Here is a 13,652-nt window from a genome sequence, read left to right as displayed (position 1 = left end):
CCGATTTATTTGGGTTTATTTGAAATGTCTTGTTCACTTAAGAGTTTGTTTTTTGATTCTTTGTGAGTTTGAGTTTGTGTTACTCTCATTTTCGTGTTCTTTACTTTCTTTCTCCTTCTTCGTGCTCACTTTGACAATCGGTTTTTTTTTTCTTTTCTGAATCTCATTTCTAGACGTCACCACCTCATGCAACCTCGTAGCTATGTAGTAAGTCTGATTGCTTTGTTTATCTTCGATTTGAATTGCATGATATAATATATATTTCCGACATTATTAATCAAAGGGTTTTGCTTATGGTGAGTCAGTTTTAAAACTGTTCACCGTGGTCCAATTTATTCTCCACCATCAGATATAATTTTTTTAATATTAACGGTTTAGATTAATTAACAATAAAAAGTTCATTTATTAAATATATATATCACTTCGCCAAAACACCATTCTCACTCTTCCTCCACCCTAATCCTAGCATAAGTTTTTTCTCCTTCTTCTGAAAACCCATCGCCGCCGACCAACTCTCTCCCTCCCTCCCTCCCTCCCATGGCAGCATTGCCACCACTTCCTTTCCCTTCTTGATCACATCCTCGGTTTCCCCTCATCAACCATAACCACACCACCACTCTCCTCCTCGCCTTCACCACTCAAGATCGCACACCTAAGATACCCATATCTAGAACTAGCTTCGTGAGGGAGCGTTGGTGTTGAAGCAGAGAAGTGTAGCAGCGGCGTGGTGGTGCATTGGTGAGAGGGGTGGTGAGGGTGACGCGGGTCTATGAAAGTGAAGGAGGTGGCAGCGCTCGTGCCATGGGAGGGAGGAAGGGAAATTGGTGGTTAGGGTATTTGGAGAGGAAAATGAGAGTAAGCAGCTTTTGGGATTTTTTTGAGAGAGATAGACCGACTTAATTGTGAAGATGTGAGGAAGGAGAAAGATAGAAAAAATTGTGGACAATAAGACATTTTTATCTTATGACCCATAAATGAAATTTGGACCATCGTGGGCCAAAATAAAAAAATCCCATTGTAGGGACGGAGCAGCCTAAACAAAGTTATGCAATATCCATAAAGTTCAACAGTGGAGAAGAAAATCATTTTCTACACAACCTTCCCTTAATCACAGTGTATCAAGTTGCTTGCCATCCTTTTTTATTTGATGATCCATCAACATGAATAATCCAACAATATGTCTTTATTAGATTAGACTCATGAGTCATTTTTCAATATAAAATTATATAATACCTGAGCCTTCAAACCATGACAAGGCTAGTAGGAGGTATCATGCTAGGATAAATCAACTGACCAAGCTATCATCCGATCAACAAGATCAAGCTTATGGACTACCTACCTAATGGGAAAATCCTTGTGGACCATAATCTTCTGTGCTTGGGAATATTGTCTCAATCTCCTCACAATTGCAATCAAAGCGAACATTGTCTTCTCCGATTTCTCACACTTTGATCACAAAATAAACTAGCCTTTTCCCTTTAAGAACTTCTCAAATAAGCACGATGGTAACTATTTATGTTGTGTTTGATTTTCAGTTTGGAAGTCCGTTTGTGGAATTAGAATTTGAGATCACACATTCCAATACCTAAATATGAAAGAGACTTCGGACCTCCGTTGAGTGAAATCACTTTCAAACAGAAAACCAAACATGTCGTTGATTGCTAAGTAAATCAATAAGACATCCCATGGATAGGTTCGAAAAGAATCCATGGAGTAAAGAGAATTTTCTTTAAGTCTTGTAAAGCTTGTTTGCATTGTTTGTCCCTGTAGGGGATTCAAGCACCTCGATTGCACGAAGTAGTAGAGCAAGAAATCACAGATAAAGAACACAACATCTTTGGTCACGCAGTTCGGCCAAATTGCCTACCTCTGCGGCTATAGAGTAGCTATAGCTTCTTTGTATTACTTGTGGCATGAAGCATGTGGTACCAAGTACAACTTTTAGGGTTACATTGTTATCCTATTTATAGTGGATTCTATTGATCTCTATTTTACAATAAAATCCTAATAAATCATATAACAATCCCTTAAAACCTTTTACAATCCACATTAAATCAAATCCTAATAAACTAAAGATTTTAGCCCAAAATATAATGAGCCAAATCTCAACAATCTCCACCTTGGCGAATTTCGGACTCCCCTATGAAGATTTGCTGCTTTAGTTTCCTGATTCTGATTTCTGGGATTGAACTCCACCTTGCTCAACACCCTGTTGCTTCACTCCTCCACCTTGACATCCATCCACATCTCCTTCCCTGGCGTGGCCATCGCCTCTTGAAAGTAGACATATCTCCACCTTGTTCCGTGTCTTTCAAATCCGTTGGTTTCTCCTCTCACAACGTCTTTTGCAATCCTTGTTGACCTCCCTTCGCAGCGGAAGATATCATCTGTCACTATGGTTACCAACCATCGGCCCCTCTGCAGAAGTTACCCGGCCGTTACCATGGTTACCAACCATCGGCCCCTCTACGGAAGTTGTCCAGCCGTTACCATGGTCCCACGAACCATCAGCTCTGATACCACTTGTAGGGGATTCAAGCACCTCGATTGCACGGAGTAGTAGAGCGAGAAATCACAGATAAAGCACACAACATCTTTGGTCACGCAGTTCGGCCAAATTGCCTACCTCTGCGACTATAGAGTAGCTATAGCTCCTTTGTATTACTTGTGGCATGAAGCATGTGGTACCAAGTACAACTTTTAGGGTTACATTGTTATCCTATTTATAGTGGATTCTATTGATCTCTATTTTACAATAAAATCCTAATAAATCCTATAACAATCCCTTAAAACCTTTTACAATCCACATTAAATCAAATCCTAATAAACTAAAGATTTTAGCCCAAAATATAATGAGTCAAATCTCAACAGTCCCCAATGAAAATAATTCCCATTTTTTCAGTAAGAGAAATAAAGGGAAATGTCAAATGTGTTGCCCTTCGCCATGAACCTCGTCATAATAGCTACTCAACCAATTAGTTGTTGCTATCTTTCATGGTCTTAAACTTTGCATTTCATGGTCTTAAACTTTGCATATGCCTCAATTCTTCAAAGAGTGAACATGACTGAAGCTCGTCATAATAGCTACCCGCTTATTAGTTGTTGCATATCTTTCATGGTCCTCAAACTTCTATGCATGTGTTCGAATTTGCTTCAATTCCTCAATGAGTAAACATGAGCTTGAACACCAAAGGCGTAGAAATATATATGCTCATACACAGATGAATAACTAAATTCATATTAAGCAATTAGATATAGCTTCTTTTTGTTGTTGTTGATAAGAAATGGTAGAACATATACCTCCAGACCATTAGGCAAGACGTCATTGACATGTTGGGGTCTTGGGGATACCAACAAAAACTCACTCTTAAGTAAGAGCGTCAGGGGTATCTCCCGAACCCTCGACCTATGGAGAGACGAAAGTTAAACTAGAAACTTATGGTTAGTTATATAATTTTTTTTGTTACAATATAAATCCAAATTGACCATAGAACTTATTTATTTGAATAATATAAGTAAGTTGATTTTTTTTTAATTTAAACCGTATTTATATACTTCTTATATCATTCTTGAGCCAGATTAGTCATGTGAGACTCATTTCGCCGTGGAGACTAGTAGTTAAATGAAAAAAAAAGTAAATAAGGATATAACATTTAAATTTAAGTAAAAAATATTAAATTTTCTTAATTAAAAAAGTAGTTATTCTTTCCTTCCGTACATGCACTTGTAGTTACTAATCACTACTAGTACTAGTTACTACAATCAATTACAACTAATAACTAAATTTATTTTTTTGAAGTTACTACTAATAACTTGTAACTAATTCAATTAAAATAAATGTAGATCGACATACAAAAGAGTTTTAGTTTTTAGAGTATGAACATGACATTGAGAAAGTGAGAATCGAGAATCAAATATTAACGCCAATGCCAACTCTTCTTCTTCCTTCACTCGTTTTCCCTCTTCACTCTCTGCAAATCACGTTGATTTAACACATTTTCCCTCACTTTCTCGGCAAAATTCATCTCCGATGGGCTTGTCCCGCAACTCGTCATCTCCGCCGGAGATCGACGACGCCGCCGCCGGAGGCGGTACCGGCACCGACGTCGGATTCCACTCGATCCGAGGCAGATTCCCTTTCAAACGAAACCCTAGCCACAACCACCACCGCGACAGACAAAAATCCTCCTCCGATCGCCAATTGCCGAGGTCCAACAACAACTCCACCACCACCGCCACCCGATCTCACCTCCACAACCGCTTCACTCGTAAGGGCCTGCTCTTTCTCTTCCCCTTCTTGAAGTCCAAGTCCGGACTCTACGCTATGATAATCTCCGTCGTCTTCCTGTTCGCTCTCGCTTCCATGGTGATGCAGAGCTCCATCACCTCCGTCTTCCGCCAGCGGACCGAGCGCGGGAGGCATCTCCGAGAAGGGCTTAAGTTAGGGAGCGCGCTTAAGTTTGTTCCTGGAAGGGTTTCACAGAGGTTTCTCTCCGGTGATGGCCTCGATCGGGTTCGCTCACAGCCTAGGATTGGTGTTCGTGCGCCGAGGATAGCTCTCGTGAGTTCCCCTTTCCTTTCCTTTGGTGTTTTCTATGCAATGCTGGTTGTGTTACTTTCTCGCTTTCAATGCTGTTTATTCAATACTACTGGTTTATGAATGCTTGAATCTGGATTGAAAGTTACTTTTCAGTGTTCACTGAGTTGTATTATTTTAATTTGAGGACCCAAACAGAAGATTTAGTTGTTCTCTGATCAGGGTCATGCTTGCTAATCAGAGCTTGAGATGGATTAGTAACATTAAATGCTGTTCTTAATTCCTTAATTAGTGCCTTTAGCTAGAGTACTCAGTAGCATTTGACTATTAGTTGTTCGGTTTAAAGGTTTGGTTCATGGAATATTTTTGCTTGAAGGATTGATCCGAATTACGAGAGGACTGGAGGATAGTACATTTTGTTTGCTTTTGGGTTGTGATGTTTTTTTTTACAGAATGGTTGGTTTCATTTGATTATTTCAAAATTGTTTATTTAATATGGTGTAGGTTTTTTTACTGCTAGTTTTGACAAAGCCAGAGAAATTCTTAATTGTTTTAACAGAGTATATTTTGTTTTAATGAATTGTAACCCAATAAAAACTTAATAAGTACACCAAAAAAAGTAATTACTTGATGGACAAGATATTCATATTATGGATGCATTTTAGTTATGACAGGAGAGGAGACTCATGCTTTTCTTCCCAATTATCGAATTATGGGCTCTGCTCTTGTGGGTCGTTTAGCAGAAATAGCCTTTTCCCCTGGTTTTTAAATAAAATTGCCCTTCTGATTTTGGCGAAATGGAAAAGAAATTGTTCTGAAATGTTGCGGAAATTGAAAGTCAATAATCTTAAGATGTCTATGTCTTAGATATATACCTGATCAGATTTGGACTTCAGAATTTTACTAGCTGGAAATAACAGATTTTGCACTAGAGTGAGTGCATGTATATAGTTGAAGGTTATGTTTTGGATGTTATGCTGGAAATTTATAAGGTTAGCCTTAATCAAGAATGAGTTTTAAATGCTATTTTTGCGTATGTATAAGAAACCTGTGAATAACCAAAGTTCAGACTCTGGAGTGAATTAGTACTTTTGGCATTTTTTTTTTTCTGATTCCCATAATGTGAATAAAGATTGTATGAATTCTTGGTGCAGCAATGCCTGTGCAGCACATGATGTCACCTACAAATGAAGTTCTACCCCTTTGCCGTGGTTATGCAGCCAAGTGGCACATAGTTTGCTTAGGCTTTGTTTGGGAGCTTTTAGGGGAGGGGCGGAACCCTTTGAGGGGAAAGGGGGGGGGGGTAGGTCCTCCCCTTGTTTGGAAGTTCAAAAGTCCACAAAAAGTCCCCCAGTGTGGGGTAACTCAACAAAATAATTGAATGAGCGTTTTGGAGGGTTTGCAGAAATTCACCAAATGCTTCCATCCTTTTTATGAAACTCCCGAACAAGTGGAGGGCTCTCATAAGCCTCCCATTTCCCTTCCCTCCTCTCCAAAATCTATCTGGTTTTCTTAATTTTGTACCACCATTCTATTTGCCCCTTTATCCAATTTTCTTATAAAAAGGAAAGTAAAGATTGATTGCATTAAGTTTTCAGCTATTAATTTGGTTGTCAGAAGTCTAAAAATTCATTTGCATCACTTAGAATAGTATCCTGCATGAAATGCATCTTATTAAAGATTGCAGTTTTGCATGCTTAGTGTATTTATCTGTGCTTGTTTTGTCTGTCAGATTTTAGGGCACATGATGATAGATCCTCAGTCATTGATGTTGGTTACTTTGATTCAGAATCTACAGAAGTTGGGTTATGTTTTTAGGGTAAGTCAGTTGCATTTTCTTTATGATATCATCTTATCATTTCCATAGATGCTGATGTTGCTTTAATTAAAAAAGCTCTCCAAATAAGTGTACATGAATCATTGTCAGAAGGCTTTGTCCCTGACCTTAATGCTGTAGCTTGTTAACTTATATGTATGGTATTATACTTAAGTAAAGATTTTGAGAGGACCATGCTTTTTCCCCATGTCTATTAACAGATATTTGCAGTAGGGCATGGGAACGCCCGCTCAATATGGGAAAATATAGATGGTGGTCTCACTCCTTTGAGTACAGAGCAGCAAGGCCGGATTGATTGGTCAACGTACGTGTCTTTTTATATATTTACTTGTCCTGTTTGATGTTAGGGTTACCTGTATCATTTAAAATGTTTTAAAATTATTTTTCTTTGGGGTAAATAAGCGTTTGGCACAATTTCTTTTTGTAACTTGATAGGTGGTTGACCCTCCCTTTTCCTTTTTGGTCTCATGCAGTTTTGAAGGTATCATTGCAGACTCCTTAGAAGCAAAAGAAGCCATTTCAAGGTGGGGTTACTTTTACTTATCCAATTCAATTCTAAAGTTGCCAAATGTTTGAGATCTGGACTCGCATGTTGGACTTATGATGGGTATTTTGGTCTCCAAAAGTTGAGATACTGTTGCTATTCTTAGGTGTTTTTCCAAGAAATTTTAAATCTAGTTGCCTGCTTTTTTTAGTAAGTACTTGGAAAATATTACATGAATATGTTTCATGTTGATTAATTGAACTTTTGTACTTTCTTTGTAACGGGTAATTGATAGAGGACGTATTTTGTTTGAAATGAAAGTCAGGGGTCAAAGTTTGTTTACCTTGTTGTAAACAATGTTGGATAGAAATGTGATAAAACTGGACCAGAGTCCAGAAATAGGATGAACATGTAGGTTTTGTTGCAGAAGCAGCCCTGATCAGTACCAAAGTTACGTATGTGCTGATTTTTTTTTATGTCCTAAATATTTCAATGGTTAGGTATTTTACTTTTATTTTTATGTTGATTTTGATAATTTGAACTTTGTGGAGGTGAGGCTTGTATATAGAGTAAGCTTTAACCACATTTTGATAGATGGACCCACTATAGGGTTTCCTTGATCTTTTTTTTTGCTAAAAGTTTTGTTGTCTCAAATATACATTCTTGTTTGCCCACTGGTGTTTTCCCCTTGTATGCATGAGTACACTTGTATGAACTTATCCTGAGAAAATAAATTTGTCCGGAAGGATATTTTGGTGGTGGTTTAGGTATTTAGTAAGGATGTGATATGCTTTATTCATCCATAAAAGGTTGATTTACTGACACATGCTTCCCTGCTTGCTAGTTCTAATATAAAAAATAAATATAACCATTCCTAAAATATTTTGGACCTTTATTCTATCATCATCATCTTGAAATGTTGATTGATGTTTAGACGGAGTCCAATAATCTGGATTTGAACATTGTAGCAGTGAGCATCCTTTGGCATCTTTCTGTTCCTTCCCTTTGGTTGTAGGAGATGTTTCTTTTTTTGAAGTTTTAGTACTATGATTAGTGAGTTTTATATTTGTGCAGCCTTATGCAGGAGCCTTTTTGTTCAGTACCATTGATATGGATTATTCAAGAAGACAGCCTTTCAAGCCGTCTTCCAGTTTATGAACAAATGGGTTGGCAGCATCTTGTTTCTCACTGGAGAAGTGCTTTTAGCAGAGCCAGTGTTGTTGTCTTTCCAGATTTTACTTATCCGGTAAAGAAGCTGTTACATATGCATAGAGACACCAATATTGATTGTATTAGGATCACTTCTATATTAGGCTCTCCTTAAATGTTTTGAAGCTTTTACTCAATTTTTGAATCTTTGTGTATCAGATGTTATATAGCGAGCTTGACTCTGGAAACTTCTTTGTGATTCCTGGATCACCAATAGATGTGTGGGCTGCAGAAAGCTATAGTAAGACCCACACAAAGGATCAGCTTAGAGAACTCAGTGGATTTGGTAAAAACGATATGCTGGTTCTAGTTGTTGGAAGCTCAATCTTCTATGATGACCTATCTTGGGACTATGCTGTCGCAATGCATTCCTTAGGGCCTCTGCTGACAAAATATGCAAGGAGAAATGATGATGCTGAGTCATTTAAATTTGTTTTCTTATGTGGCAATTCAACTGATGGTTATGATGATGCTTTACAGGTAGTCTTTCTTTTTAAGGTGTTCTGTGCATTATGTTCTATTGATGCCAACAACGTATAAGGCATTAACCTGCTCATTATTCATTAAAGTTCATTAGAAGTTTAACAAATATCCTAGAAATTAATTGATAAATAATTAAGTACTACACAGAAGTCTTTTCTCATTAGGTAGGATTGGCAACATGGATCAAATGACATTGTAAAGTCCTATTATAAACCATATTGAATGACAACTCTTCTAATTTAAACTATTCTTAATAGTTTGTCTTAGAATTTTTCTTGGTTTCCCTCTACTGTTAGTTGTCGGACTACACCCTATCTGATGTATTCTCCTTAGCGGGGCTTATATAGGTCTTCTCCAGTCCATACATGCCTATTAAGGCACAATTCTACCATTTCCCATGATGGTTGCTACCCTGACTTTCTTTCTAATGAATTAATTTCTAATCTTGTTTTGTATATCCACTAATCCATCATAACATTCCCGCCTCTCTAACATTGAGCTTATTTTCTTGTTGCTTCTATTCTACAGAGTTATGTGGCAATATTTTCGCTTAAGTTTTATGGTATTTACATTGAATAATTTTAAATAATTATAATTTCAAGTAACTTCAATTTTCCCTTAAAAACTATGAATTATTTTAGTGGCAATGCTCTGTTTCATTATGTTTAACTTATCTTTTGCAACATAATCTCAGGTTTGATATTTTGTCTTAGAATTGTTTGCTGATCCCTTGGCTTTTGGTGTAGGAAGTTGCTTCACGTTTAGGACTTCCTCATGGTTCAATAAGGCATTATGGCTTGAATGGTGATGTAAATAGTGTGTTACTGATGGCTGATATCATCCTATATGGTTCTGCTCAAGATGTACAGGGTTTTCCTCCTTTGTTAATAAGAGCAATGACTTTTGAAATTCCAGTCATTGCACCTGATTTTCCTGTCCTAAAAAAATATGTAAGTTTGTTCTCATTTTCTTTTATCCATCCATTGATTTCTGACTGTAACTATAGCTAGTGCTTCATTATCGATGATCTTTTTCTCAAATTACAGATTGTGGATGGAGTTCATGGGATATTTTTTTCTAAACACAATCCTGAAGCTTTGATGAATGCTTTTTCACTTTTGCTTTCAAGTGGAAGACTTTCTAAATTTGCTCAAGCAATCGGATTATCTGGAAGACAGTTTGCTAAAAATATGCTTGCTTTAGATTGCATAACTGGCTATGCAAGACTTCTGGAGAATGTTCTCAGTTTTCCCTCAGATGCTTTACTGCCTGGTCCTGTTTCCCAGATTCAACAGGGGGGATGGGAATGGAATTTTTTCCAAAATGAAATAGAACTAGACATTAAATTACGGACGATGGATGATGAAATTTCCTATGGAAAAGGTACCATTATTCATGCTGTTGAGCAGGATTTGGCAAGCCTTAACTATTCAACTAGCTTCCTTGAGAATGAAACAGAGGTTCCAATGCAAGATAAACTAACCAAATTGGATTGGGACGTTCTGAGAGAAATTGAAATAGCAGAAGAGAATGAAATGCTTGAAATGGAAGAGGTATAATAAAATGATTGTAATCTTGCAATTGCAGCAATTAATTTTAACTTATATCTTCCAACATACCTTTTAAACTACCACTGTATTTTTTTATCCTTTCGGAATTCATGATCAGTTTTAGAGATACCGGGTTCTAAAACATAATTTCTTTCTATTGCAGATTGAAGAAAGGATGGAGAAATATGTTGGAGTTTGGGATGATATATATCGTAATGCTAGGAAATCTGAGAAACTAAAGTTTGAAGCCAATGAGAGGGATGAAGGGGAGCTTGAGAGAACAGGACAACCAGTGTGCATTTATGAGATATACAGTGGTACTGGAGCATGGCCTTTTTTGCACCATGGTTCTTTGTATCGTGGGTTAAGCCTTGTGAGTATCTTTGTCAATAGTTAAGACGATTTATAACTTGGTTCCCTTCTGGTATTTTGTTTTCTTTCTTTTCCTTTTCATTTTTGCAATTTATTTTACACTTTTCCTGAGATATTGATTTATATATCATTTTACTCTCTAGTTCTACACTAGTACACTACCATTTTAAAATAATTCAAAATTAGAGTAGTGCTCTTCAATTTTATTGCCTCTGTTTTCGCTTATAAAGAGAGAGAAAAGCATGAATATGCTATTAAATTGACTGTTTTGCTTATCTAATACATAGTTTCTTTTTAATAAATAATCTTTTGCTCTATTTCCCTTTGAAGGAGTTTCTTGTTTGAATTTAATTGAAAAGGGTTAATGTAAAATGTAAATCTACTGGAAACCCTTTTTTTCTAATAATGATAAAACATTATTTCTGACAGTCTAAGAGATCACAGAGACAAAGCTCTGATGACGTGGATGCTGTTGGCCGTTTGCCTCTTCTAAATGACACATATTATCGGGACATTCTCTGTGAAATGGGAGGATTGTTTGCAATTGCTAATAGGGTGGATAGCATTCACAAGAGGCCTTGGATTGGGTTTCAATCATGGCATGCTGCTGGTAGGAAGGTATTCCTTATGATATTTTTACTCTTAGAAGCATAACAAATCTCTGTGTTTATGTTTAGTGATGCTAATTAGATTTCAGAATTTTAATTGGGCCATTTATGCCAGTTTTTGGTTTGAATTCCTCCCCACTTTTTTTGTTTGCTTCAATCCCTTGTTTTTTCTGTCAGTATTTTTTGTCCCCAGAGACAACGGGCGGAAGCAAAATAAAAGTGGGGAGGCACCCAAACGGAAAACTTGAAAAATAGAGGGAACTAAAAAGTTATTTAAGCCTTAAAATTTTTTTAAGTTAGCCTTAAATCTAATAAAGAAAATTACTACACCTATTTATTTTTAAGTTATGCTTCAATTGGTGCAAGAATAAAGTTTTGTTTTGAGAAAATTGGGCCTTCTTTGCTTTTTTGTCACTGTCCTTTTTAGAAGTATTGCTTGATACACATCATTTTGGCAAAACAGGTAGCACTGTCAGCGGAAGCTGAAAGGGTTTTAGAAGAGACAATGCATGAGAACTTGAGAGGAGATGTGATATATTTTTGGGGACGTTTGGACATGGATGGGAGTATCATAGGAAGCAATAATGCACTTACTTTTTGGTCCATGTGTGACATCTTAAATGGAGGCAACTGCAGGTATATGATATGGAATATAACATTATACTTTTTGTTCGTTGCTGTCTTTCAGTTGCTTAAGATTTTCAAGCACCCGACCCCACCACCTTCCCTTGTATTCTACTTTCTGCATCTAGTATATGCGCTGCCTACACATTAAAATGTTTTAATCCAGTTAGCCTTTTTTGGTATGACAGCATAAGTTAAACCTGCAGTATAATAAATAATATTTGGAGGTTCAAAACTGAGTTTCATGGACTTTAATTGATGTTATGTGTTTCAAACTCGTCTGATACTATGCTTCCAATTGCATCAGAACTGTGTTTCAAGATGGTTTCCGGCAGATGTATGCATTGCCCCCTCATGCAGAAGCACTACCCCCCATGCCTGAAGATGGTGGTTATTGGTCAGCGTTGCACAGTTGGGTGATGCCAACCCCTTCTTTCCTGGAATTCATAATGTTCTCTCGGTAATCAATGAATATATATTAGCTTTCATAAGAGTCGGTGAATAATTAAGGGTTGTTTGCTGATATGAATAAAACTAGAAACGTGAAATGTTATCTATTGAGTGCAGGATGTTCGTTGATTCCATTGATGCTGTGCATACAGACTCCTCCAGTAAATATAGCATGTGCTTGTTAGGCTCTTCAGAAATTGAGGTAATTTGTTTGCTGTTATTAAGGTTTCATAAATTATTTGTATTTCTTATTTTTGTTCATCCTACGCAGAAAAAGCACTGTTACTGTCGAGTGTTGGAACTTCTCATCAATGTATGGGCTTATCATAGTGCACGAAAGATGGTATATATAAATCCGAATACTGGTTCTATGGAAGAGCAGCACCCAATTGAGCAACGGAAGGGTTTTATGTGGGCAAAATACTTCAATTTCTCGTTGTTGAAAAGCATGGACGAAGATCTAGCCGAGGCTGCAGATGACGGTGATCATCCGAGGGAAGTTTGGTTGTGGCCAATGACAGGGGAGGTGCACTGGCAAGGGGTTTATGAAAGGGAGAGGGAAGAAAGGTACAGACTAAAAATGGATAAAAAAAGAAAAACAAAAGAAAAATTATACGAAAGAATGAAGTATGGTTACAAGCAGAAATCACTTGGACTATAAGAAAGAATAGACATGAAATTTACATACAACAAACACTTACTGAACCCAATTTTGGTTCACTCGGGAAAATCGTCTTGCAAATTGGAGAGAAGCTTTGATTCTAACAACATTGGCACAGATCACAGAGACAGTGTTCTGTTTCTTTCTTCATTAACTGAACAGTTATACCCAACGCTCAGTCTCAGAAAAAGGATGAGACAGATAGCAAAGGAGATTCCTATCTTCTGCTGCTCACTAGTTTCGCGGCCTTTTTTCATGGTCAATTGAAGCAGCATAGAAGATGCAGGTAGTTCCACTTCCAAGTGTACCCATAGTCTATAGAAATTCATTCATCAATTACATTTGATCTTAGCTTAAATTTGTATTCTTTCAATTCTGTATATTTGATAAATTAACATTAGTGGCAATTTTGAGTAGAATAACGGATGGTCTTTACTTGAATAGTTTCAGTGTTGCTGTCATTGTTACATGCTAAGCTTCCTAAAACACTAGAAAGGGAAGGAAAATGTAAGTTGAGGTGAAAAATGTACCAATTACATCCTTCGACATAAGTGTAATGTCATGAAAATTCAATGAAACGAAGTTGCACAAAGGAACTAAATAGATAACCAATTTTTGTATCATACGGAAATATAGTGATTATTATGGAATATTTTTTATGAAACCATCATGAAGCTCATACCTGACTTTGCAAAGTACTTTCCACATACATGATTGCGCTCTTCTCTTTGGTTACTCGTTTCATTTTTCATTAAGTGTGTTTAGTTTATTTTTTATGAAGAAAAATATCTACATATATGTTATTTTCCCATTTTAATACTTTTTTATTGATAATCA

General features: G+C 36.8%; 1 protein-coding gene across 1 annotated transcript; it reads left to right on the top strand.

Annotated features, from left to right (window-relative positions):
- Positions 1 to 3,875: 3,875 nt before the first annotated feature.
- LOC130717458 (uncharacterized) lies at positions 3,876 to 13,258 on the top strand. The gene is made up of 14 exons (XM_057567688.1): positions 3,876 to 4,561; positions 6,270 to 6,356; positions 6,575 to 6,678; positions 6,848 to 6,898; positions 7,933 to 8,104; positions 8,227 to 8,547; positions 9,297 to 9,500; positions 9,597 to 10,103; positions 10,264 to 10,473; positions 10,902 to 11,090; positions 11,544 to 11,716; positions 12,012 to 12,164; positions 12,272 to 12,356; positions 12,426 to 13,258. Exons 1-14 carry the CDS (start codon positions 4,031 to 4,033, stop codon positions 12,813 to 12,815), a joined length of 3,177 nt encoding a protein of 1,058 aa, XP_057423671.1. The 5' UTR covers positions 3,876 to 4,030; the 3' UTR covers positions 12,816 to 13,258.
- The last annotated feature ends 394 nt before the right edge of the window (positions 13,259 to 13,652 follow it).

This window comes from Lotus japonicus, chromosome 5, assembly GCF_012489685.1.
Source record: "Lotus japonicus ecotype B-129 chromosome 5, LjGifu_v1.2".
Taxonomy (NCBI): domain Eukaryota; kingdom Viridiplantae; phylum Streptophyta; class Magnoliopsida; order Fabales; family Fabaceae; genus Lotus; species Lotus japonicus.
This window is presented reverse-complemented; position numbering and strand designations above follow the sequence as displayed.